The sequence below is a fragment of the Anopheles aquasalis genome, chromosome 3 (genome assembly GCF_943734665.1).
Source record: "Anopheles aquasalis chromosome 3, idAnoAquaMG_Q_19, whole genome shotgun sequence".
Classification (NCBI taxonomy): Eukaryota; Metazoa; Arthropoda; class Insecta; order Diptera; family Culicidae; genus Anopheles; species Anopheles aquasalis.
The window spans coordinates 51,356,049-51,382,834 of NC_064878.1; the positions used below are offsets into that span (position 1 = coordinate 51,356,049).

Sequence of the window (26,786 nt, forward strand, 5' to 3'; positions counted from 1 at the left end):
AAATGAGTGCCAACTGTCTAACGCACCACACCACGTGCCACGAAGAAAACCAATCTCATGAGGCTGAGTCGAATGGGCAACCCATTTTCCGCAGACAATTTCTTTGTTTCTCTTTTAAGGCAACATGCACGCAGCTCGAGGAATGCCCACGGGTTCATTCTTTTCGTTGAATAAACTACAAAATGAAACATTTTACTGCAGCATCGCTTTTTTTTTAATTTGATGCAGTGATGCATTTTGCTGATGGAGTCATTTGGCGAATTCCGAGGCCGATTATATTCTCCGAAAGCTTAAGAAACACCCGTTTTGTATTCGAGAGTATTCAAATCATTGATGAATTTCATCATGTTTAGTAAATGCGCTCGTTCGTGCCCACTTCTTATCGCCACGACGGTTCCCGGACACACGCACACACAATTCGCGAAAATCGAACTCGAATGATTTAGATTACTCCCTATTGAGGTCATTAACACTTTCCGCTGGCGTCGCCATCACCGCGACCATCGTAATCTATGCTCGCAGTGGTCAAATTAAACCGTACACGTTTCTACTCATCTGTGAACGGCAAAAAAGAAATCGACTTGATAATGGGACGGTAGCCTCGACTCGCCGCTGGAGTAGAATCACGATGCGTAATTCTATCATCTGTCGTGGTACTTTTCCGAAACTCCGCCACCCAGAGTGATAAGATAAGAGCGAGAGCGAGAGCGAGTCAAGAATCGGACGTACGAGTGAGTTGTAGCAACTTCTTTTATTCAATAAAGGCGCGTTATTCTTAGCGCTTTATAACCGAGACCGAGGAAATAGAACAGAGCAGCTGCACAGGCGTAATAGTCGTTCTAATCTCAGGCAGCATAGACATTAAGCCACAGCCTTGGCTTCTGTGAAGGATCCGGTTATAAACCAGATCGCTCGGCGGTGTCGGAAATATTGCGGTCAACGGAGATGCCTGGCTGACGTTAGCGACATTTGACCGCACTACACATGTCCCAGTAGAATCACGCTTCAGGGGGGGGGGGGGGGGGGAAGAAAGTTGCAGCCATATCAATGGATTTCCTAGTACCGCTTCACGAGTTCCTGATAAGCACCTGCATGTTGGCTCTCCGACATGCACGTGCTTCACACGCTTCTGCAGGATGGTAGCCGATAAAAGATGATGCAGATAAAAGGAGGCTCAGCTCAGTTTGATAGCTTGTGAAACGTGATTATCGCTTGGGGCGAAGGTGGGCACCTTAGACTTCTGACCGTGGTCAGACGGCGTCTGTGTCGTATCAAACGTGCTGGGGATTGGCAGGACGGCATAACACGGCATACAGAAACGCAATCGGGGGCTGGGCTCGACCCAAACCGCGTGCCAGGGCCGCAATGCCCATGGTAACCCAGGACCATGTCTGAGCAATGGCTTCGCTCTCGGCTGCGATTGATAAGATTCACGTGCGCGGTTGTACGCGACGCGAAATTGAGGGCCGTGTAGATAGCCACGGCCTATGTCATTGGCGCCCGCCAACTCCCGCCTTTCAATCGGTCCACCCCAGACGAGCTGCTAAAGGCGCGGGACGAAATATTAGAGCCCCCGCCGGGGAAACGAAACCACCCTTGGTCATGGTCTATTTTTAACACCATACGCACATCAGCAAAACCTTCTGCGCTCGAGCTCCGTACGAAAGGATTCACACTTACAGGAAGACTGTCTACCCACTCGTGCGGTGTTGCTGAAAGCTCATTCACGATTCTCATTATCATAATGAATGCTAAAATTCGCCGCAGCACCGAATGTGGAGGATTCTCTCGTCAGAGCTAAGTGCGGCAGATTAACAAATCATCTTCACAGAATGGCTCATTCCTCATTCGTACTTCCTAGTGTTGGTATTAAGAAAATGTTTTGCGCTTCTAAAAGGAACTACAACAGTTCCTCTTTCATAACACGATCGATTCATCGGGTTTTTGCTGAATCATTTAGAACTACTATCAGGTTCAAGCAAGGTCTAGAAACATCCCGGACCGCATTGAGTAATATTCGACCGGAGGTGCGGATTTATTTACAGCACGATCAAGCTGTCCCACGTAATTGCTAATCATAATCTGTCAAGAGGTGTAGTGTAGAACGGCCACACGAATGATAACGAATTCGTTTGATTCAGTAGCATCCTAGTCATCAATCGCGCTTTAGCCACCCAATTTCATTGTGGCCGTGCTGGCCGTGTTCACTTTCTCCATCGATTTCAAAGCATCTTCTTGCTTCCAGACTCACGCGATTGCGATTCGCGGAAGAGGCTCGTTCCTCGCAATCTAGAAAAAGATCGCGTTGGCGTGCGTTAGACCTAGAGGAGTCCTTCATCTTTAACCCACAGCTGGACGATAAGCGGCCACCAGATCGGAGTGTCGTTGCTCCCGATTGATGATCACTGGTGCTGCTGAAGCATTTCTCTCTCACTAACGGTTGCCTAGCTCTGCAGCTACATTCACAATTCATTCAATAATGGCTTACGCGAGGCCACCAAAAAGTAAAACAACCGAACAGCGGACTGCGAATCGCCGTAATCGCCTGCGGTGGCGTCTGTTATGATGAGCGTGATGTGATTGCGGATGTGCTACCGTATGCACGGTTCACGGCACCGAGGCCGCCTCTCGAATCGACAAATCGACCACCTTGCCGTGCGCCTGGTCCGTCGGGCCCATGTCTTATCACCGCCCCTGTACTGCAATGGGCGGATGTGAAATTAAATAGACCACGTCGCAGATTCCCGCTTCCAAGAAATGTTAAACTTTTCGCTTTATGACCGGTTTTGAGCCACACTTCGTGGGCTTCCCGAGATGACCATCGGGTCCGTCCCGGGTACGGTAGGGCGACAAATGCTCCCTGATAAGGGTGTCTGGGATGCTGGAATTGTCGCCCCGCCTAGGATGGACGGGGGAAGGGGAGTGAAATAAAAAGTTTAATTGCGTCGTACACCAGCGAGCAGGAGTCTGGCAGCGTTCCCGGCGCTGACTGATGCCATCAACGTAGCGCTTCCTGTCGTGGTAAAATATGGCGCCAATTGTACCTCGTACTCGTAAACCTTTGGTGGTTGGTCATTTTGTTAAGTTTAGGATTGATCGTTTCTAAACTTTTGATTAAACTCAGCCATTGTCGAGGATTCACGGGGTAGTTAACGTCCTTCCGAAAGCTGCATGATGAGGTCCTTCACTGAGTTTGTAATGATCGGCATCGTGTAATTGTGGTTGGTAGGATGCACATCCTCCTCCATTCTCCGTTTGCGCAACCCACCGAACCGATCTCGAGCCGTGCTGGAAGGTTATCGTGGTCACATCAGTTCGCTTGCATTAGACAAGGTCCTGCAGTATATAAGACAAGACCGCTGACTGCACAATGAAATACATAGTCCCTCTAGGTCTATGTGACGTGCATACATACGCTGATAACAACTTAACTGTGTAACATGCATTAAATCATTTGCCTGGGATCGTCATCATCATCATCACCAGTACCTGGAGGAGGGGTGGAGTGGAGGGTATTCGCTGGCTGGATTTTTTTTATAAATAGATATTGATTTGATCTCGAACGTTCCTTATACAATGTCCGTCGTGCCGACGAAATAGATTAGAAACGACACCTAAAGGGCTTGACGCACTATCAGGAGGAAAGGATGATCAGGCAATTCTAAGTTTACTAACACTGGACGCCAATCAAACATCGAACGTGTGCCCAGGGTTTGACCTCGACACAGACCCTCAGCGGGGGGAGTGCGAGAGAAAGGAGGGAGAGATTAGACGGATTGGTGCGCCAGTGCGCCAATCGATCGAACAAGCGACGGGTCGCCATATAGTCATATCATCTTGCACAATCTGGGACGACATCTGACATCGGTGCTTTATCAGCAAATCGACGATCGGCATCAGGCACATGGGTCTCGGTCCCTTTCTCACTCTCGCTGGGTGGTTATCACCCCGGGGGTAATCTGTAAACCACCACTAGCTGACGCGATCCCCGTCCGATAACGAGCGGTTGAGGCGGTTTATGGGCGGCTTCATGAAACGTGTGGGTCATTCCGACACCAAGCAGCGACACAGTCAACGATGTTGATGTTTACTATGACGGTGACGAGCCATCGTTCGTATGACGACAACTGATCCTCACGCGATCCTCGCACAGACCCCCACCGTCCTCTTTGGAGCTCCTCCTTCCGTCAACAATATACAATTCCCCTCGCGTCATTGGCCCTCAGTTTGTGGGTAATGAAACTATTGAAGCGAGTCTAAAAATAGACGCGATCAATTTTCAGCGCTAGTCCATTTTTTTCCCCACAAATACACAACCCAATTCGATCACTGATAACTCATTAATCATTGCCACTGCGGACACCCGCTGGGGCCCGCCTCTCGCGCGGTCAAGGCCGCGTTCATGTTCATTCATGTTCATCGTCGATTTCGCGTCGCGGCGCGTAAAGCAAGAACTGCCCCGAAAACCGATGGCTAAAGAACGCGAAAGAATCCAAAGGAAAAAAGGGAGAATACCATCTTTTGCGACCACCGGACATTCCGAGAGTGCGCAGACGAAACGCGAAAGAGAGATCGACAGACATCATTGATCATCCGATGGGCGGACCAACCAATGGCGTCGTCTGGAGGCTTGTGGTCCTGGTCGACCCTAGTCGAGTGGCCGTCATGGAATCTCCGGTATTTCGGACCGTCTCCACACACCGCAGCCACACCAGCCAAAATACCGAGCGTAACAGCGGCGCAAAGAGGTCATTCGCTTCCGATCGTAGCCGCGATGTTTTTACGACTTTATCGGTTCGGTTTGCTTTGCCACGTCCCGGGACAGCGCGACAACGACGTTGTATGCTGGGCTACCAAAGCAGAGCTACCGACTGGAAACTGGAATTCCCGCCAAAAAGCTGGACCGCATCAACGATCTGATGAAAGAGTGATACCGAGGAGCGTAAGAAAGGGCCACGACCCGTGGCGAACGCGCTTCCCCAAAAACGGCAAAACTAGTTTCCGTCGTAGAGGAGCACGCGGGTGTGTTTGTGTTCGGAGTGTGCAAAATAATAGGTTCAGTCGGAACAGAAGCATACAATTTCATGATGGTGGTGGTGGTTGAGGACTGCCGATCGCCTTCTTTGCGCGTCAATCTTAAGATTGCGTGTCTGAGGGAGACAGTGTCGATGCGTTTTTGCAAAGGAATGATGCAATCGGGCGTGCTTGGCACATCATCAGACACCGAAACCTCTTGGGCTCTGTGGTCTGATCAACCGGGCACCTGTTCGTGCCATTCACCTACCATAAATTCCGTGAATGAAGCCGACTACATGGAGGGACATAGTGCAATCAACGATATGCTATCGGGCGGTTGATCGTCGAACGCCGCCACACATAGTAACATAAGCGTGCGCATGCTCTAAACGCCCGACGACCGTTATTTGGAGCATGGGTGACGCCATTGATTTCGGTCGCAAAAATCTGATGCAAACGGTCGATGCATTGCCGCATTGCCACGACGGTTCCGTGACCTTAAGCGTTGGCGCGTTACGATGCAGACGCAGCCTTCCATGGAATGATCCAGAAACAATCGATAAAGAATGGATCGTACGCTTCTGGTTATTCCATGAAGTGAAATTCCGGAAATCGGTTTGTAACCGATTCCAGCACATAACATGTATGCAACATCCGATCAACAAACCGGCAAGGAAACAAACAAACACGTCCTGCCCCGTGTGCCTCGTGGCTGCTCACGTGACCCAGCACACTTGACTCGAACGAGCCTCCAACCACGGCGACGACGACAACAACAACAACAACAACAACGGTGGCGAGTGCCAGCAAACAGCACCGCTCGCCAGTACCGGTTGCCGCCTGTGTTGTATGAAAATAGCTCACAAACTTGCAGTTTAGAATGCACCAACCACTTTTCTTTGCAAACTTATAAGCACGATTGCCCGCTGCATGTGCAACAACCGGGAAAATGCAAGAGTGGTAAATTAAAAAAATAATGCGATTTCCATGGAGGCGCCTAGTAGCTTGTAAATTTTTTGCGATTTTCGGCCCTTTTCGATGGAAGAAACGGTGAAAACTTAGCTTTTTTAAGAGTGCATTTGCTGCTCCTTTTGCATGCTGTTTAAAGAAATCTCATTTTTAAGCACTTTTGCTTGCAATCCATTTGGGGACATTTTTACCCACAGGCCACCACGCAGCTGCTGTTGTGCAAGAGGAGTGTTATCTTAGGACGTCTGCCCGCGATTCTTCTGATGACGTACGCCGCAACTGGTGGCCTTCGCAATAGCTGCGCTTTTTTGGGGCGCATTTAACTCACTTTTGTCACATCGTTTAATGGAAGTAACGGCCCCGAGCGTTGTCGTTATCAAATGTATTTTATTAATGAGTTTCCAGCGACCGTTGCGCCATAAAAACGGAAAAAGCTACAAAGTGAGAACGAGGGGGAGAGAGAGAGAGAGAAGCGGAAAAATCATATCAACACATGTCGGATGCGTGGATTCCCGCGTGGAGATGAAGTCATCTCCGTGCTTAATGTGTCTGCCAAAAAATATCTCCTGATTGTTGTTGGTGGGCTGGTGAAAAGTTGAGCACATCCTTAAATCCCACCGACCGAAAAGTCAAAGGAGGAAGCGGAACGGGGGAGGTAGGCGTTTTCGGGGCCTTTCGTGGTGTGCGAGCGAGTCAGCAAGCGTGCACCCTTTTCGGCTCTTGCCAGTCAGACAAGATCGAATCGGTTCGCCGCTGCAGAATGGTGTAACAGCACACGCTACGAGACAAGCACGAGTCGAGACGAGATGGCAAGGGGGTGGGAAGCGAGAAACGAAGAAGCTAATGCTGGCTGGGAGATAGCGGGCATACCGTGCGCCGAGCAAGAAGGCTCCCGGGAGGTCGGGCAGGCACGAAGCCACGCCACTGATACAGGGCACGAAGGAGAGGCCGCGCGCACGATCGTTTCGGTGCGGAGCGTGGAACCGCCGGCTGCCAGTGCCGTCTGCCACCACCGCCCTCCCTTTCGGTTACTCTATATAAAGAGGTGACCGAGCAAGCGAACCGCAGCAGTTTTGTTCCAGCGCTCGAGCGCAACAATCGCAACAACGCGAAAGTGTGACTACGGCGCCAGCAGTATCAGCAACAAGTGTTTGCGCTCCTTCAAACCAATCGCTACCGCTAAATTTACGGATCGTTCGATAGTACGTCAGGTGCCGCCGGTTTGGCTCTGCTTGTTATCGGTTCCTTGAACCCGCTTGATCGTACGGTGCCGTGGCGTGTGGCTTGTACCACGCGAATGTGATCGCTCTGCAGTAGATTTGTCGTCCAGGCTTATGTGTAGTGCACGTGGTACTCCGTTGAAGGACCGAGTGGATCGTGGACGTTAAATAAATTCATTGTGAAGAGCTTTATGCAAGAATTGCATATTCTAAGAGACTAAAGTGTTTAATCAGTGGTATCGGATTAGAGGACATTCCGCAACGCTTCCAAACAACATTACATAAAGGTGAATGATTATATTACAATATCTTTCATTGGTTTGGTGTATCTCTCCATAACATAAAAAAACTTTAAGAAATTCTTTATCAAAACACTTTTAACACATGAAATGAATGCCAATAGTCCTGCCACGGTTACGATGACTCACGCGTTTGTCGCCCTTTTCTTTCGCGGAAATCCATAATTAGAGTAGCAGGACGCCAGGACGACCAAAATCGCCGAAAGCACTAAAGAGACAATTAAAAATAATAACACGCGAGCGAGGGTTGAGCACCACCAGGGCCATGGGACTCCCTAAAAAAAAAGCAAAAGATGGGGGGGAAAAAACAAGCCAAAAAGGACAAAACGGGACAAGGATATTGGTTGGCCATTGGGGCCATTCGGGTAGGCGGCTTATGGCGCCATATGCGGTCAGTTGGGGATGGGGATGGCCTTTCCTGTTTTCCATCCGCCGCGGGCGATGGATGAATGCAAAATCGAATCCGTCTGCTTCACGGATCATCGCGTTTTAATAACGTAGCGTTTTGAGCCTCAACCTCAACAACAGCAAGAGTGGCAGCAACAACAATAGGAGAGGAAAAAAAAACTCGCGGACTCACCGGTCGGTGGCGGCGATCCTGTCCATTTTCAGAAGGGGGAACCAACCAAGCACTTGTTGCTTCACGAGCTACCTGTTGCTTCGAAGCGCTCTTTGGCTTTGTTGGCGACTCGCGTATGAGTTAAAATCAGCATAATTCAAAAATGGGAAAACATGCTCACCAGCACTCAGCCAGCAAATCGTGCTGACTAGCAATCATTAGCGAATCCAGCCAACACTTCATGTAAGGCTGTGAACAAATGCAGCTGTTGGTTGTACATGATGCTTGAGGCAATATTTCCCTTTTTCTAGTAAACCACATGTTGTAGCAGTTAAATAATCGATTCTAGAAAACCATCGAAAAAGTTGGACTCACCTAGAAGAATACGCAAAAATCGTTCTCTCGGAAGGGTACATGCGACTACATTAACGGTAACAACGATTTCAAATGCTGTCTGCTGCTGCTGCTGCTGCTGCTGCTGGTGGTCGTAGTATCTCCCCCAGGGGGTTACTGACTTGTGGCTAGGATAATTCAATGTTTTTAATGTATCTTAAACCGCAGCCAGCATGGTAACGAGCTGCTGACGAATGGTTACCGAAACCAGTTCTCTTCTTCTGTTCAGCTCGACGAGGTTTATTCCTAGAGCAGCACCAGCATGATGCGTAGGCAGATCGAATGTATTTGCTTGAATTGATTGAAATCCTCACGAAACACGCAAGAGATCATCGGGCTACTTGACGTTTGCCATGCACCGGAACGATGATGGCCAATGAGCTGATGAACAGATTTAGCGTCATCCGCGACGTCGTCACTCGCCTTCTTCCTATGGCTTCCTTAAACGCGTTGGACGTCCCGCGTGTCCGTACGTCAATCATGCGATGCCACACACGCGCCCACAAGACGGCGACCCACTGGAAAGGGTTCCGATGATTTGGTTGCGATTTTAGAAGCCAGCGGTAAATTATCGACGATAACTTCGGCCAAATCCTTCCCAGAATACGACCGTGTTGATAAACATAATCTACATTCGATACAGCGAGGGTTGGTTTACCCACGTGCAGGATTAAGTAAGACCATTCCTTCCACCAACACGGGACAATCTGTTGATAGAACCGTGCAGGCTTTAAAGGAGAAGCGATTCTATTTTCTAAGATGAAATCCATGCGTTGTGGATTCACTATGACGTCCACATGAGATCAGTTCTCGCTTTAATGCTGTTAGAAATCATTGTTATGCCCGCCTGGTGTCATGTTGCGCTGTATTGAGCTGCCCTACATTACATCAATTTCTGATGCGCGAAATGTGAGTTTTTTTTTTTAATTCATTTCCAAGAATCGCGCGCAAAAAAAATTGCCTTCCATCGTCATTACCATTCTTTGACGTCATTAACGATTGATTCACGTTCGTCGATGAAGATGCTCGAGATGCTGCACCGCGCTGGCTAACGTGCGATCGTGACCCCGCAAATGAGTCCATCCGATTGATAAGCGATGATTCGAGCGAGTGATGGTGGGCACACCCGGTTGGTTGACGCGGCACTTTGTCATCGGTGGTGCAGCTGGCTCAGCGGAAATCGTACGATTTCGATTCCACTCTGATACCGAATCGGGTCGATCGGGACAGCTTGCCCCGTGAGCCCAGGCAGCGATAACCTTCAAAGGTTGTGACTTCACCGCTGAGGAACCGGTCAAATCCCGGTTGTCCTGGCACATGGCGAGGTGAACGATGCGTCTCCTCTTGAACTTCTCAAAGGTTTTTATCTTAATGAGTTAGTATGGCTAATGTTCAACATGCCTTCTAATTACCGGGAAGGTGAAGGTTAGCAAAGCAAGGAAAATGTCAGAAAAGTTTGAATCATTCGTCAACCGGAAGGATGAAGAATCGGCATCATTTATGCGGTTAGATTAATTGGATTTCTTGGCTCTCCCGCTCTCTCATTTTAGTCCCACACAAAACATTGAATGCAAGATGTTTGAGCTGAGAATAGAAAGCTTTCAAAAATGAGGGATGCTAAAGCGGGGGGGATGATGTGGTTGTGGAGCACCGGAAGGAGGTCGTTGTACGAGTTTCCATTCCTTTGAAAGGCGATTCCATGGAAAGGCGTGGTTTAGCACAAGGAAGCGATCACGAATCGCGGCGTACTGATAGGCTATAATGGAGGTGCAAATGCCGCCTCTCATTGGTTGCCATTGCAGATAGCAGTAGTATAGCAAATGGCTACTAAATACTGGAAGTGTTCACATAGTAAAACGCTTCTTTATGAAAGTTTTTATGCATTGAAATCACAGAGATCCTTTGCACTCTAAACACACTGTATACTTAGTATCTGATTCAAAACATTCAACAACTTGCTACAGTAACAGAGAACTTGTAAGGCTAGCCAAGGTTTTCCAGTTCCTAGTTTTATATAATAGCCCCAACAACAGGCTAGTAGTTACCTTAGTTGCATTCTGCAGTTTTGCAGTCCGATCTCGTGTTACGCAACGTGACTTTCAAACAGAACCTAGACCTTGAAATCGAAGTTGAAGGACTTGTTTTCGCAATGCACCGGTCCTAGGCCATTGGCATGTGTATCCATTGTTTTGTTTAAATATTGGCAACTTTAACTAACCGCAGGAGTTTCCTAGAAAGGCAACTGCCTTATCAACGACCATATAACAGAGCCACGGTTGTGCCACGTGGCGTTCGACGTTTCGATTACCGAGGCTTCAAGCAAACAGTTGTCCAGCAAGTTAATTGCGCCCATTGCGTGTTCAAGTGCGTAGTGCCTGCAGCCAAAAATTCGATCGAAACGAAAAGTTTTTAATCAAACATCGTGTCTTCCGCCGTCCGGATTTGATAGAAAGTAATGCTGGATACTGCAAGCACTTAACAGTTCGTTTTTTTTTTCTCTCCCCCCCCCCCCCCCCCCTTCTTTGATGTCTTGTAGAACCGATACTGTAAAGGTTAGAGGTCAGAGGAAGAGCAGCCAGAAAACAGTGCAAAAATGATTACCCATTGGACGCTCCTAATGGTGGTTACGCTGCTGGCGGTGGGACCGTACCGAGCACTGGGCCGCCCAACGGAACCGGAAGCTCAATCCCTGCGAATGGAAGAACTGTACAGCGAGCTGGCCGACGAGTTCCGTCAGCTGCACAACCAAGAGCTACGTCTGCTACAGTATCTGGCCGTACAGGCCGAGCATCAGCAGCGCGAGGAAGCCTATCTGCAGCGACAACGTGAACAGCGGGAACTGTTGCACGCGGCACGCAACTCTCTGCTTGACCAAGGCTCCCTGCTGGACGATATTCCGGCCGAGTACGGATCGACTTCTGGTGTATCGAATGGAGGTGATGGCACCGGTGGCCTGCCACCCGTGGTCAATGGCCGCAGTCTAAGTGCTTACGGAACGGATCTGGCCGACCAGACGGACGTGATGCAAAGGGAGATCCCGCATCAGAAGAGCAAAGCCGAAAAGAAAAATAATCACTGTAAGTACATCATCAACGAGCAATTGCATTGGATCCCGAGGGTTAAAGTCATTGTAGAATAATCGGAACGGTTTCTTCCATTCCTCCACAGACATGTCCTTATGCCACTTTAAGCTCTGCAACATGGGCCGTAAGCGTACTCAACGATTTGCTCAGCTGTAAGTATCCCACCAGTCGACCATCATTGCCTTATATGTGAAGTTGTGCCTCTAAGCAGACTCTTTCCTTCATTTCCAGATGGAACTAAGATGCTTGCCGTGCTGGACTAAGCGATCGACCCCACATCTACTGAATCTTTACGGAGAGGACACATGAAGATCCGCCAAACGGGAAACGGGGAAGGCTAGCGAGCCAAAAACAAAACACATTTCACAACAATATTACTCAAACCATTAACCTGCAACGATTCAATCATCCCCCCCCCCCCACCAATTGGAGAGCTTTTCGAGCTAACGGAAAGGTACGGTTTCTCTGCCCAGCACCGTTCACATTGTAGCGCTAAAGGCCAAACAAAGGGCTGCAAGCGAAATCTAGTACCGGTTGCATATAATGTTATATGTAAATCACAATACACATGAACACATGAACGATTGGAAAGCATACACACGCTGTTTAGAGGCCAGTTATTTATCAAACTTAAATTATTGTTCGAAATTACTATTGATACTTAAACAAATTATCTATTTACAAACTTTCATCTCGAACTTCCTGATGAAGGTGAATACACGGAACACAATTGGTATAGAAGCTAAGCCCGGGAAATCGAGACACCGAGTAGAAGGGTAGGACTGAACGTATTAGAGTGCCAACTAGTTGCGGGCTGCGTAGCGTTAAGAGTTAGGCAGGAATGGGTACAGGAGGGACACAGTACACAGTGCACAGCTATGGGAACAGGAACATGTACAAGTATTCAGAATACTCGGTTTGTCCTAAGTTGCGATCACGCTCGCGATCTGTCCGCATCAAAACTCACTGTTTTCCACCGATTGTGTGGATCGAGATGCTGAAGAGTGAGAGAGAGAGAGAGCTTTACATTATATTATTTTAAACGAATGAACGAAACGTCCAACGCATCATTGCCACAACACCATCCAAGGAATTTTAAGTTAGCATCAACCCTGTATCGCCCGGAAAACCGGAAACACCCGTGACGGTGCGCGAAACCAAATCCAGAAGTAAACGATTCGTATTACTAGCTCTAGTTAATATTACTAGGTTTATCAAATTAGGCTTAATTTCGACAGACTCTCTGAATCAGTTCAGTTTAGCTAATGTTTGATAAGTTTGTGAGTTGCGAATGAAGACGGCAAGACTATAGCGAAATGATCCCACATCTAGAAATACATGCACCTAAACTATACTACACGCTTTTTGGGGAGTCGTTCATGATAGCACGCGGCAACTGCAGCAGCAGCAGCAGCAGCAGCAGCGAGCGGGGGTCACATTGTTCGAGCAGCAGCATCTGCAGGTTGATGATGATCTATGACATGACACAGAAGACTGCGGGAGTATGGCGACTTTAGTTAAAGCGGGGACAAGAGCTCATTATGTTTTAAGTTTTTTTTTAAGGCAAAAAGGAATAACAATGGCATGGAGAATGGGACAGTTTAACGAAAGAGTAAAGAATAATGAAAACCAACTCTCTATTGATGAACAACCCGTCGTTATTGGCCAATGTATCGTTCAAAACTCATTGAAAAGAAACTATAAGACAATGCTGTATATGTGTGTATATATGTATGGTAGTTGTAATTATTATTGCAAATAATATCATGGATTCGTGGTGCATTATTTGAAATTGGAATTTTGTGGTCCAACATAACGGGAGCATGGTGCGTTTCTGTACGCTTGAAGCAGGTAAGTGCATGGGAGCGAAATTCACAACACAGAGACATGATAGTGAACAAATTACGAATATATTTATGCCAGGTGGCTGGTCAGAGTATTTCCCTAAATCAAGTCACATACCGTAAAAATAAAGGATAATTTAAACAACATGCGGTTCACTCTTACTATCCCTAATACACGCACACAGATGCTCGGTCTCAAAATGTTTGCTATGTCGCGTCCTATCGCGGGCAGACGAAACACGAAAAATACAAAACCTCCGTTAATACCGCACGCTCTCATTTGTCAAGCCAATCACAATCTTCTAGCCCGAGAGTGTCCCATAGTGGGGGTGTGAGATCAGCGTTAGCTTGCGCTCGAACAGCGAACAAATACTCAAACAAAAACCTCGGGGAAGGGGACCCTCGATGGCCTACACACAACGAAAATGGACTAACAATATCATTTACTAACTAACCGCTTCTGCTCTTCCGCTATGCCTTAGAGCGAATTCGTCTACACCGGTGATCCGGTGATCGCCGGGAGGGACTGGATCTAGTTGATTGCTCAAAGTTCAGCACAAAGGGTGAACGGTTGCCCGCTTGCTCCTGTATCTTACTCCCGTCTAACCGACTGCTCCACCGTTACACACGGGAGTATCCGTCAGTAGCTCGATCGTCCGGGTGTGAAACCGTATCTTGTTAGTGTTTTGCACGGGCCCATCGATCAGTAGGTCGGTAGCGATACCGCACTCCCGGCCTTCCAGCTTGCTCCAGACGGATTTCAGTCTATCTTTGGCCTTCTCACCACCAGTCTTCTTTGTGCTTTTCTTCTTCACGATCTTCACCGGTGCACAGCCGCGCTTCTGGGGAATACTGCAGGTCGGCTCCAGGCATTTGCTGCGCGAAAGAAGTCCAATGTAAGCAATCTTGCTCCGTAACTCACTCCATCGTGTCTTACCTTTTGAAATTTTTCGGCAACATTGGTTTCGGTGCGGCGTAGTAATTCGTTGGATCCTCCGGATGGTATCCAAAGTCTTCCCCGCGTAGCCACCGTTCGTACCGTTCCGGTTGAAAGCGACGCACGAAAGTTTCCATCGAAATCTTTACCATATCCGGCTGGCAGCAGCAAACGGACGCTCGCTTCCCATACTCGATCCAACGTTCCGTCGCGAAGTTTGTCGATTCGGCGCAGTTGAAACCGTGGTTGAAGCCCGCATGGTATCCGTACGGAAACGTGATCATGATCTCGCCGGGTTCTTGGGTGATTTTGTTGAACGGAATCCCATTCGTCTTCAGCACCTGCGTGCTGATGAGGGTCATCTTGTGGCGCAGGAAAGCCTTGCAATCCTGATAGTTGGCGGGAAAGTATCGTTCCGCAAGCTTCTCCAGCTTTCGACCGTGCTCGGGCGGGATGGCGTACCACGTTTTCGGTGCCCCAAAGTGCAGATAGTTAATGGAGTACAGATCCATGTCCTCCGTGTGCCAGGCAAAGGTCGTCTTCCACATTCCAAAGTACAGGTAGGCCGTGTTAACACCGGCGATCGATATGTTGTAGTCCATGTTCACGTAGTCCAGGATCGTGCCGAGACAGTTGATGTTCCACACCTTCACATCCGGATCGGTGATGCTGCCGGGTACGTCCGCACCGTAGATCGGGGCAACGTACGTGATATTCTTCCAGAACTTCTTCTCTATGTCCGCGTAGTCAAAGTGTTTCGGTGTGCAGTGGCGCTCCTGTTTTGCCTTCTCGTAAAACTCCTGCACCGTGAGCGACCGTTTCTGGATGTTCAGCTGCTGGTAAATGCCCTGCCGGCCCGATACGACCTGTGAGATGGGCGTGCGGATGGTGATGTTGATGTCCTTCACATCGTATCCCTGTTTGCGCGGGACCCATTCCGGTGGCGGTACGACCTACAAAAACGGAGATGGTTTATTATCCGGCTCTCGAAGTCCTCCCCGGCGGCGCACTTGCCTTCACCAGCCCAGCTTTGTGTGCTCCTTTCGATTCCATGTAGTCGATGTACGCGGAAAAGTCCTGAAACTCGTCCCACGTTGGCCGGAAGACCATTATCCTTGGTTCGGCCATTTGTGGGGAAGCTTCTCGCTGCCGCGGGTTCCGATTTCAATCACGGTTTGCTATTTTCGCGACTTTGTTTTGATCCCGGAGGGGGTCTGGTTTTGCACTGAGGGCTGCGTTTTGCACTTTCCTGGCTTACCATTCCAACGGGAACCTCGACCAGAGGGCAGTTTGTTGGTCTAGTGCATGGAATAGAACGGAACTGTGAACATTTTCCCTCTTTTTACAGCGATTTTACGCGGTAAAAGTGCTTTTAGCAACGATTTTAAAAGGTAGAGCAAAGGTAGACGAAAATGCCTTTTCTCACTCACTCTCTCGTACAGAAAATCGGACAGAGCGAGATAAAAAATGTACGTCATTCTCGAGCAGCGAACCCGGCCCGCTAAACAGAAACTGCGAGAAATCTGCAGGAAACGAACAGCTGGCGTCAGTTTAAATTTTTAACGGAAAACGTGGTGCGACCACGCCGCGTGCGCGTTTCAAAAGATTATTAAAAGTACAAATTTAACAAGAACTACTTCACTGCTTACATTCCTCTGGCTTACTGGTGTGTGCGTGCGTAATGCGTTCGTTGACATCGTTTGAGCGAACCAGCGGGGTACGGCTTTTGGGTACCGTCGAGCGTGCAGGCTAAAAAACACATCAACTTTTATTATTATAATCTCATTTTACGACTCAGTGGCGCTACCGAACATGCGTCGCATTCCGATGGTAGCAAATGTGTCCGCCACTTGTGCGAAAATAGTACCATTCGATTGAGCCATTGACGACTCGGCCGTCTGTGTCCGCGTCGGCGCCACTATACCCATCACCATCTGCTCAAGTAATTACGCGAACCGTTGCGGCGTCTTGGATCGATCTTAGATTGATCTTATAGTTTGGCCCCCGGGGCGCAGGCAAACCACAATGGAAGTCAATTTGAACAGAGAATAGATCAAATAGCCCCGCAGTACCGTTCTCACAAGAATGTTGCGCAAGGTTATGGTTTCAAGTTTATGACCATGGCCATCACCGCGGCTAATGCTTTTACCAGCAATACGCGCAATAAGCTCTTTTTCATCACAATTTGTTGTTGATTTTTATCAAAAAGTGATATCGGCGATTCAATCATTAACTCGGAGTCGTGAGCCCGCAGCCAATACAAACTACTAATGATTTATCCAGACCATATATTAGCAAACGATGACTGGTAGAAAGCAGCGTGCATGATTCGCTCTCCTATCAACGCGCGGTTGCCACTCTGGTTGCGAAATAATTGCTTCAAACCACACCTCAGATGGACATTGCCCAGCAATGATCCTTGCCGTCAAATACCAACCGCGCATGGAATGCCTTAGCCCCTTTAAGGAGCTACTATTTGCCGCCATCGATGGCACCCGCTAGATGATCCAAAATAAATAAACTACGGAAGGCAACAGACGCTGCGTTCCGAGTAGAAGAAATGCGCGGTAGCACATGATCCGAAGATCGCACGTCCGTACAACCGCCGCGAGATCGCGCGAGAAGCTATCCACCGAGAGTAGCGAGCCGGCCTCCCCCAACACAAGAGTAGAAGAAATGATCGACGCGAGAGCGAGAGATGCTGCGAACGGCATGGTGCGGCGTCCAATCTAGAACGCGCACGCCGGCGAGCGCCTCAGCGGGGGTCAGCGGGAAGCATTAAGATCATTTTGTCGCGAGTACAGCATCCGCGGCCGCTCAGTTGCTCGGCGGACGGCGAGATCATCGAGCGTGTTGGAATGTTTGCTGCTAATTGATGCTCAGAAGCCGGAGTGTGTGGATCACGCGTTAGTCTCGCTGTTTCCGGACGAAACATAGTGCTCTGCGATCGTCTAGTAGAAAAGGTGACGCCCAGGATGGACTATTTAACGCGGTGAAGCGAACTTAGCATTGAGCGTGATATAGTTAATTGTGTTTCTCGGTTTGGTATCTCATCGGGGTGTGTGCGGACTGTTGCCCTTTTCCCTGCGCGAGTGATAAGTGCAACCGCAACGCAATCATGACGGCGGAATCGTTGAAACCGTTTCTCAATCTACCGAACGCGACCGCGAACGAGCTGAAGGCAAAGTGTGCACGGAAATCGACCGCCAAGTGTGCCCTGGCAGTACTGGGATATACGCTCGTGGTAGCATTCTGCTGCACAGTCATTGGCGTAGAGGTAAGCCACCAATTCAACAATGGTCCCGCGGGAGATCGCTGCCGCCATTGCGCCAGCTTGTGTTTAATTAACCGACACATGGTGGCATTAAAATGGACCAATTGGATACATTAGCTTACTGGCCGAATTTAACACTCGCACGTCTCCTCCTCCAGGTCTGGCATTTGAGTGTGACCGATGCGCTGCAACGTGAAGTCGACGATCTGAAGCTGCAGCTGAAGGAACTGTCGATGCCGCGAGCGGGCGATTTCAACGATTATGAGGTAAGTGCGCCCATTGCACCGGTCATCAGGCAACGCATCTCTACTAACAAGAATCGGCGGCATTCACTGGCCCAGTCTGTCTGAGCGACAATTTAAAGTTTAATCAGATTTGTGGTCGAGTGCATCAGGTGCCGCAGCGGATCATCATTTTGACTTCCCCTCCCCCATTTTGCGTGGTGACGGAGTCGAGAACGATAAGATTCTGGAAAGTGACAGAAGAGCGGCAGAACCGGATGTACAATAATCCTCGGTCGGTTTTTTGGGGTCTGTCTGCGGCCAGTGTGGTCATGGTTTGTGGTAGTGATGCCGCCACTGCCACCGTCTCCACTATCAATCCGTGTGTGGGCGTTGGACAGTCTGGCGGTGGGGGCTTCTTGGCGGGAGTGTGACGAACAGAACCGGAATGGATAAAATGGTTCCCAAAAAAGGGGAAAAGCCCAGCTGGTGGTCCGAGATACGCTGCCAAATGGCCCACGTCGATGGCCAACGCCTTTTGCAGTCCAATAAATCTTCAGATTCAGGTTCAGAAATCCGAACCCAGCTCTGGAAGAAGAGCAACAATAGAAACATACTGGAGCTACTCAAAAGGAACCTTCTCGAATGTGTCAACACTGCTTAGCATCACCGGTTCAACAGTTCTGTTTCAATTACATTGTCTACAAGAACATGCTGGAAGTCAACTGTGGACCACACACAATGTACCCTGGACAATGTCTCGACTGGTCAGTGTCGTCAGTGTGCGCGAGATGAAATTGAATTCCCCGCCCAACTACGAGAAGGAAAGGCGCCCAGTGATAGTGGCGATAAATATTTCGGTGACTCATCGGACCCTGCAGTGGGTTTGATATCAAATTTCCAGCCCTCGGCACTAGCGATTCTGCAGGTCATCTGTCTCCCGAGGGGGTGACTTTCTATAGGGCCCGTCCGGCTCTAGTGTGTGAATGAGAAATGTCTTCCAAATGCGATGATTATTCAGCTGAGGAGGGTCCCCCACCGCCTTCATTAGCCACCCAAACGAGTCATCGAGACCAAACACACAGGCGCACATTCGATTCTAGGGCTACGACGTTGCCGACGGCGACCGGGATAACAAATGTACCTCACTTGTTGGCCACATTAATCATGGCGCATTTCTCATAATTTGCGGATCATCGTACGTGTCTCGTACGGTGTAAAAGTGTTCCAATGCCCTTAGCCTTAGCTGGACACTTTTCTAACACCTCATAACCATGGTGAAGTGGCGTGAGTTCTTCTGGGCCGGGCCGGACCGGCAAGGTCACATGAGACACGACGCGCTCTATCACCGAGCGATAAATCAAACCGAAGCAATGCATCCTTGACTCCATTCGGCAGCTATTTTTAGATGCTGGAGGAACCTTTCCGTGTGGCCTGCATGGCGCTCCCTAAAATCCTTGACCTGTCAAAATACACCTTTAGAACATTCCAACGGGTCCGGGGGGTGGCCACGTGCACGACAGATACACAAAACACGCCACGCTGCTCCTCTCAAATGCGTATTGCGACTTGCATTTCGAACCATCGAAGAGTGCACAGAACGGAGCGCCTGCTACGACTCTTCGGTATCATCTGACGAACATTTGTAGATTCTCGTAAACATCGCTGTTGCGCTGCGCTTCTGCATCTGCATCTACAGAATGCACCGTAATGCACGCGGTGCACGCGGTGCGATCTATTTTTGGTTTATTAATCAGAATATGGTTATGGTTCTCCCGTCGGTGGCGCGTCGGTGGTCATGGTGTGGCCACCATTTGCTCGTAACCATGGTGATTCACCGCATCGCAGCTTGGGGTAATGGGTTTCATCCGCCGACTGCCACCGAAGGATCGTCTAAGATCGCCTTTCGCCACCGGGACCCTCGTAACGGTTTTTGAGAAGCCAAATGAACGCTTTCCTTTTTTACTTTCGCTGCGTTCGCCACAACGATGATGATGATGATGATGGTTTGGATAACAAGTGTCGGTTTTATGAGCCATTTTCATGCCGTGCGACCAACGGGAGTAAAATGTTCTCAGCGGGATTCTACAGGTCGCGGTGCGCTGTTTGTCATGACCGATTTGCGTCACTGGCCGCGGCAACGCTCGCACGGACCTTTGTCCTTGACTTTGACCATCTCGTGGAAAGCACACCGAGTACACCGAGAAGAGCAGCAGTGGTGCAGTGGTGCTGGGTTGCCGACTGCATACCCAACAACTGTTGCAAAGATCGCGGGCAGGAACCAACGTGCTGCTATCATCAATTTCATTCGCACGATCATACGTCTTACTTTGTCGGCGAGAATGCTTAATTAAAATTGGTCGCGCTTCTGAACAGTGCCCGGAGATGATTAATTTATGATGCAATGGTTTTGTGTGCTGCCGGGTGGTCGGTTGCGAAAATCCCAGAACAGACAGAGTGCCAGGAGTGCCAGGAGTGCTAGGAATAGGTAACAGACACGTGGCAGGGGGCACCTAATTGTCAATCGTTAACTCAATCGAACTCTGGGACCCTTGCGAGGTGGTGGGAATAGCAATCAGAATCATCACCATCTTCTGGGATGCACTGGACGCATCCATCATCAATCTAGACTGTCGCCGACAAACAAATATGACCTAGGCCCTCTGGTGTTCGACTTCTCGTCCCTACCAACACGGACCAACCCACCACATTACTGTGCGGTTTGTTGACAATTCGTTTGCCGCATACGTACGTCTCGATGGGAGCTCTCGTCTAGCTGCTGATAGTGTTTGGTTAGGCCCATCGTGGGCGCCGCCGCCGGGTGCTTATCACTCTCTCCAATCACTTTCGTCGGAATCCGACGGAAAGTCCGGACCGCTCCTCGAGACGGAGCTGCTACTCATCCCAGCTTGTATGTATGCCTCTCGAAGGATTGTTACAAAATAATGATCGGTAAAAGGGGCGATAATGGTGATGTTATAATCAGTTTGACGAACACAATTTGCCCTTCAAAACGAGGAACTCTATCAGGCGGATTCGATCGATGCCAGTGTGTCACGGAATGGCCACCAGAATTGATTATAATAGATCATTCCTGCTTGTCTTCATGGCATGGTCCATTTATGGAGTTGGTGGTTGTACTACGCTGCGCTAAGCCACTATGTCTTCATTGATGGCCGCGGCTAGTGCGATGCTGATCACTATCGCTCCCGCCATTGGGTGCAATGTGATTGTGACGGCGGAGAAACCCAGAAAGGTCACAATCAACCGCCACCTCGACGCTTCGAGCGTGACACATCAGGCCTTGCTCTTGACCGTGGTTGCGTCGCACGCGCTCAAGTCGGACTTTAAGTCCGAGTGGCCGGAACAGAACGGGTCAGATTAGAGAAACTCCAAGAAAGAAGCGAGAAGTACGGGAAACAAGTTATCTAATGCAACTTAACTTCATCTACTCCGCTGGTACACATGTAACATGTCCGGATACATCTGTTTCCTTAGAAGAAGCACGGCTATAATTACTCTAGCGGCGATCACGTTCACGGGGGCAAGAGGTCCTCCTTCGCTCCTCTCTTTCTTCCTTCTCACGCACATGTAAACAAACTCATCATAAACAGCTGAGGGAAAAAGGGAATCTATTTTCAATCCCATTCATCGCATTCACCGCGCACCGTGGTCGTGGTTTGACCGGTTGGCTGGCCGGGTGGGTGGCTGGGTGGCAGTGGACGCCGCCGCTGCTTCCGCCGTTAATCGCTTGACAGGCGAGCGCGTGTCGGGATTATAATTTTTTCATCTACCTTACCGCCCGCTGGCCAGAGATTCAAATATATATCGATGAATGATTCGTTGGGTTATTTTTAACATCTTAACGATATGGCAGGCATGGTGCTGGCATGCTGGCAGTACAAACGTGATCGCTGTGACTTTCACTACGGCGCTAATGAGGGTTTGGGATTCATTAGATGAAGTCCTCGGGCGTCAATTAGTTTTTGGCAAGTTTATTAGCTCCTTCTACCTTTTTGCTTTCGGCCAGCTCCATGTTTTATGGTGCAGAACGATTCCTCCAAATTAATTTGTGCCTCTACATAACTGCACACGGTTGGCCATTTCGCGAAGCATCCTATCATGAAATGGAAGCTGAACAGAGCATCAGCAAACAAACTCCGCAAAGCGCTAGTTCAAAGGGAAACCTAATTTTTATAAGTCGCCGGCAGAATCACCCCGCATCGTTGCTGCCTCTGCTTCACGGTTACCTCCTTCTCTTCCCATAAATATCATACGTGGCGGGCGCCACTCGGCTGACATGAAACGAGAATCATAAACAAATTCAGGTTCAAAGCGAGAGCCGGGGGTGGTAGCTGCAGCTGGCCATCGCCAAAAACCGCAAAGAAGGTTCTTCTTGAACACACCACGTACCACGTACCTCGACCACACGCTCAGCACATAGCGACGGCAACCGGGCGCCTACAATCCTTGATTAAGCGATCCCCCCCGGGATCAGGAGGGAGAAGGCAGAGAGCGTGGATCGTGATGGCGTCGCTGATAATGACAACAGCAAACCAACCGGTCAATCGGGCGGGCATAGGCGCGGCCACCGCCGGGGGTTCCGACCGCTAGCCGAAAAGATTTATCGTTCCGCTTTCGTGCGATGTCACCGAGTGTGCACCGTGTATCTGTGGTGGCGTATGATGGCGTCTTCATGGGTGTCATGCTGTGATGCGGGGTGGTCTTATTTTTAAAGTTATCGATGGGCGTGATGGTGACTAGAAACGGCCTCGGTCGAGGTCAGCGAGCACTGTTTACTGTGCGATCGATACGCTCTCTATCCGCTTTAGTAATACAAGTTCAATCGAAGTACATTCTGGGCACATGGCTTCAGTGGCAGGCAGTGGCTCCAAAAAGCTAGCGCACAAAGAACAAGCCACCCAAGTAGAATGGCCTCTGGCCAATGATTACTACGTTGGGTCAGTAGCATAACATAGCCTGCTGTGTTCTCGACGCTCGACGTCTGTCAAAACACTGAGGCCCTTGGTCGCCCATGGGGAGGTTGAAATTGATGAAAAGAAATTTGTTTCAAGGGAAAAAGGGTCTTAAACCGTGGCCTAGGGTACCGGTGACCATCCCATCCCACGCAAATCCTACCACTCACCGCAAGACTCATTGGTCAGTCGTGGCCGGGGGGAACCAGAGAGTTGTAAACATCGACATCATGCTGTGGGTACCCCGCCGGTTGGTCATGCGAGTTAGTAACCGACCTCTAGGTCAAAAAGGATTCCGGGAGAAAACGTGAACCGGATTAGTCACACAAATCACCCCGGCACCGGCAACGTCATTGACCCAAGAGTCTACGGGTTCGTAGTTCGGAGTAAGTTTTTGATATTATTTTTAGTTGAATTGGAACCACTTGTCCACCCGAACCAACTCCAAATGACGCACGCGCCGGTGTTCGCTCGCCAAAAACCAACAAGGAGTCCGTAGAATCTAATGTAGTGCTCCGGTTGGCTTTTTGGAAATATTTTTAATTCGCCAACACTATCGCCGGTCCGCTCGGTCTCCTCACTCGCTACGTCTCGATCTCGGTCAATGATTAATGAGACGGAATATGCTGGTGTGGACGGTGTGACGCGGTTCGCATTAACTTTGTTCTCACCGCTCAAAATTCGCTCCGGGCGGCTGGTGCGCTTTGGAGCATCAAAAGCGAGTAAATTAGAAACATGGATTTCGCGTCGCGAATAACTGTCGACTGGGTGTAATTTATCCTGTCACAACATTTTAATCATCCCGCAGTTTATGGGCGCGACTGCTGCAAAGAGAGAGAGAGGGCGAGAGGAGCTATTCGCGCGAATGATACGTCCATCCATCTGATGAGCTGTGAGAACTGGTCTGGTAGCATAAAACCGTGTGTGTTTCGTAATATTGCAAAAACGGGACAGCTCGTTGTAAAAAGAACTGAAACACAGACGCGTGTATCGCGATTTCCAAAGAAGGGAAAATCCATTTCCAATCACAGGACCGCCAGTGACAAAAGCGGAACACACATAGGCAGTACGCGGGTCTGTGGACCCGCATCACAAGAGGCTTAATTAAACTTTTAACGAACTCTCTCTCTCTCTCTCTGAACCCCTTTGTTCCGTTTTGCATTCGAATGGACCTCCGGTTTTTCCTACTTCAAACCATAGATACTGTCCCCTTTCCCAGTAACGAGGAAAAGTTCCTGGGTTGCTTTCCCTAATTTACTTCTTGTTTCTAATAAATGTGATCCTCTGTTGGGCTTCGTTTGTACAGTTTGATAACGAACTGTTCGACCACGGCGACGAATACTCGACTGCGTACGAGTCGGAGGACTTTGACACGCAGCCAAGGGATGATGGTGGCGATGCCGGCGATGATGATGCCGACAGCGAGGACGATGGCGATGACGAGGACAGTTCACTGGTCGGCACGGGAGTCCTCGGTCGGTCGGAGTACGCAGAACTGGATGGGGAGAACGAAGAAGAAGCAGAAGGAGAGCTGTTAGAAGCATGGCGTAAGCCGATGGCCACCGGTGACACCAACGGTGCAGCCACCAACGAGGACGACCTACGGTTCGCTGATGATGCGAGCGCCGGCGAGGACATCAGTGTATCGGGTGGGACCGTGCGACGTGCACGATCCATTTCCGGTGTCACGCACCAGGGCGTACCGATCGTCGATGAACCGTACGTACCGCGGCGGAACCGTTCCCGGCGACCGCACCGGATTTACGAGCAGCTGCGCCAACGGCCGGAAGAGCTCGTGACGCCACCCTCCACATCCGACATGTTCCGCTGGGATGTCGAAAGCAGCAGCAGCAGCAACAGGTACGTACCGTCATCCCCGTTGATGAAGGATTTCCGGGAAGTCCCACTGTGTCTTCGTTCTCCAGTTCCAGACAGTCGGCGGTGGCGGTCCCTCATCACGCACCCACTCAACAGTACGGATCGATCAGCATCAGACCGTTCCACCACCAGGACCAGGCTCACGGTCGCCGGGAAGGACATCATCACCAGGGTACCACTCCACCAATGTCGGCTGCCTACGAATCGAGTGCACGGCATGGTTACGCACGCAATCAGGTACCTAAGGGCATGAAGAAGATGATGTTGATGGATAGTGGGATTCGTTTTCTCTAGTCACTAACACTGGGTGCCCCTTCCTGTCCGCAGCTGAACGCAGCTCCAACGACCAGCGCTCCGGCCGCGATCCTGAATCGCCACAGCCGAGTGCAGGCCACCAGTGTGGACCAGGGAAGTGGCAGCCAACGGGCAGCACTACTGCAACAGACGCGATTCCCCAAGGTGGTTGGCAATCCAGGAACACAAAAGGTCAGCAACGAGCCCGGGTTCGGTACCATCAGCTAGCTCATCTCTTTCCCTCGTGTCAATTGAATTATGTCCTTCCAGGAGATTGTCATGACACCGGAAACGCGCGTGCGGATGCGTACCCGTAAGGCTGGCACCGCACAGAACGGTGGTGAACCGGTGGCCAAGGGTGTCCATCTGGTGAAGCAGTTCGTGCACGGTGTGCGCCATCGGAACACCCGGCACACGCACTGGCAGGCGAGCGGTGAAGCGAACAAGCACTCTGTCCTTTCGCGCATCTTCACCTTCGATGGTGAACAGCTGACGGTCAATGAACCCGGTCTCTACTACGTGTATGCTCAGGTGAGGGCCTAGGCCTAGGAAGAAATCATCACTAGCTAATTGTCATCTCTCTCTCTCTCTCTCTCTCTCTCTCTCTCTCTCTCTCTCTCTCTCGCTCTTTCTCTCTGGTTCTGGTTTCCCTCTCACAGATAACGTACGACAACCAGCATGACGTCAACGGGTTTAAGGTGCTGATCGGTGGCCAGAAGCATCTGTCCTGTACCGTGCATGCCCGGGGCGAGAACACCAACACCTGCTTTACGGCCGGATTGGCGGAAATTTCGACCGCCGGTACGCCCATTGCCATCGAGGACGTCGATCATGGCCGTCAGCATGTGATGTACCCGGAGAAGACGTTCTTCGGTGCGTTCAAGGTGGGCCGGCTGCCACCGGCGCAGGTGGCCAAGCGGAATGTCTAGAGAGGACAACGACGACGTGCCATCACGGCAGTTTTGACCCTGTATCCCCTGTATCCCCTGTATTATGAACGCGTACACTCGAGGCACAGGCTGTAATTGCAACGTACCTGTAGTTATGTTAGATGGGTTTTGAAATGAGATAAGGAGAGAGTGAAGGTGAGAGAGGGGGGCAGTGGGAGGTGCGGCAGCGATGGGATGAAGTGTGAAAGCATTTTGGGTGGCACTGGAGTGGCCACCGGAATGCCGAGAGCCATATTAGTGTGTGTATTTATTACTTTCTTACTAAAATACCGCGCCCTTTGTAGTACTCGTTAAGTCGTCTCTTCATCTCTTTAGTGTTTGTGTTTAACCACCATCTTCTTCTTCTTCTTCTTGTTCTTCTTCTTGTCGCCTATGAGCACGCTTATCCGTTGTATATGCATGGCACCGACCGATCGGTACATAATCGTTTGTGATATTTTCCTGCGAAACCCGGAACGGAACATCTCCGTGGTGGTCGAGATACGGGGCCGTGTAAGAAGTGAGCCCGCCTCGAACCCTCCCCAGTATCGATTGCACCAAGAGTGGATGCTGGACCCTTAAAAGTGGTGCCAGGTCTAGCGCATATTCTCCGCCAATAAAGATGTTCTCGCTCGCTGAACGCTCAACGATGCCTCAAGTGCCTTTTTTTGCTGCGAAAGAAAAATAACGAAAAACGAGAAAGAAAAGTATTTTCCATCCCACACTCAACAGTCCCCCCCCTCCTCTTCCCGGATGTTGGAGGCTCGAAAACGGAATTCGTCATTTGATTCCGGCTTTCAGCTATCGTTGAAGCTGCTCACGTCTTCCGAGAGGGTTCCACGATCTATACGCACACGCCACAGGCCGCATTCCTGCACGGCATCGACCGAATGA

At 49.8% G+C, this 26,786-nt stretch overlaps 3 protein-coding genes across 3 annotated transcripts; 2 read left to right on the forward strand and 1 right to left on the reverse strand.

The window, feature by feature from the left end:
* The first annotated feature begins 7,061 nt into the window (after window positions 1-7,061).
* LOC126577037 (uncharacterized) lies at window positions 7,062-13,341 on the forward strand. The gene is made up of 4 exons (XM_050238427.1): window positions 7,062-7,492; window positions 10,993-11,533; window positions 11,625-11,691; window positions 11,771-13,341. The coding sequence occupies exons 2-4, from the start codon at window positions 11,050-11,052 to the stop codon at window positions 11,778-11,780; spliced, it is 561 nt and encodes a 186-aa protein (XP_050094384.1). The 5' UTR covers window positions 7,062-7,492; window positions 10,993-11,049; the 3' UTR covers window positions 11,781-13,341.
* Window positions 13,342-13,427: 86 nt separating this feature from the next.
* Window positions 13,428-15,731, reverse strand: LOC126577036 (probable lysine-specific demethylase 4B). The gene is made up of 3 exons (XM_050238426.1): window positions 15,335-15,731; window positions 14,321-15,273; window positions 13,428-14,259 (listed from the first exon to the last, which is right to left on the reverse strand). Exons 1-3 carry the CDS (start codon window positions 15,446-15,448, stop codon window positions 13,986-13,988), a joined length of 1,341 nt encoding a protein of 446 aa, XP_050094383.1. The 5' UTR covers window positions 15,449-15,731; the 3' UTR covers window positions 13,428-13,985.
* A 1,396-nt stretch (window positions 15,732-17,127) lies between these two features.
* On the forward strand, window positions 17,128-26,532 carry LOC126576305 (protein eiger). Its single transcript, XM_050237523.1, has 7 exons — window positions 17,128-17,597; window positions 17,753-17,860; window positions 24,098-24,645; window positions 24,714-24,906; window positions 24,997-25,155; window positions 25,234-25,494; window positions 25,623-26,532. The coding sequence occupies exons 1-7, from the start codon at window positions 17,439-17,441 to the stop codon at window positions 25,890-25,892; spliced, it is 1,698 nt and encodes a 565-aa protein (XP_050093480.1). The 5' UTR covers window positions 17,128-17,438; the 3' UTR covers window positions 25,893-26,532.
* The last annotated feature ends 254 nt before the right edge of the window (window positions 26,533-26,786 follow it).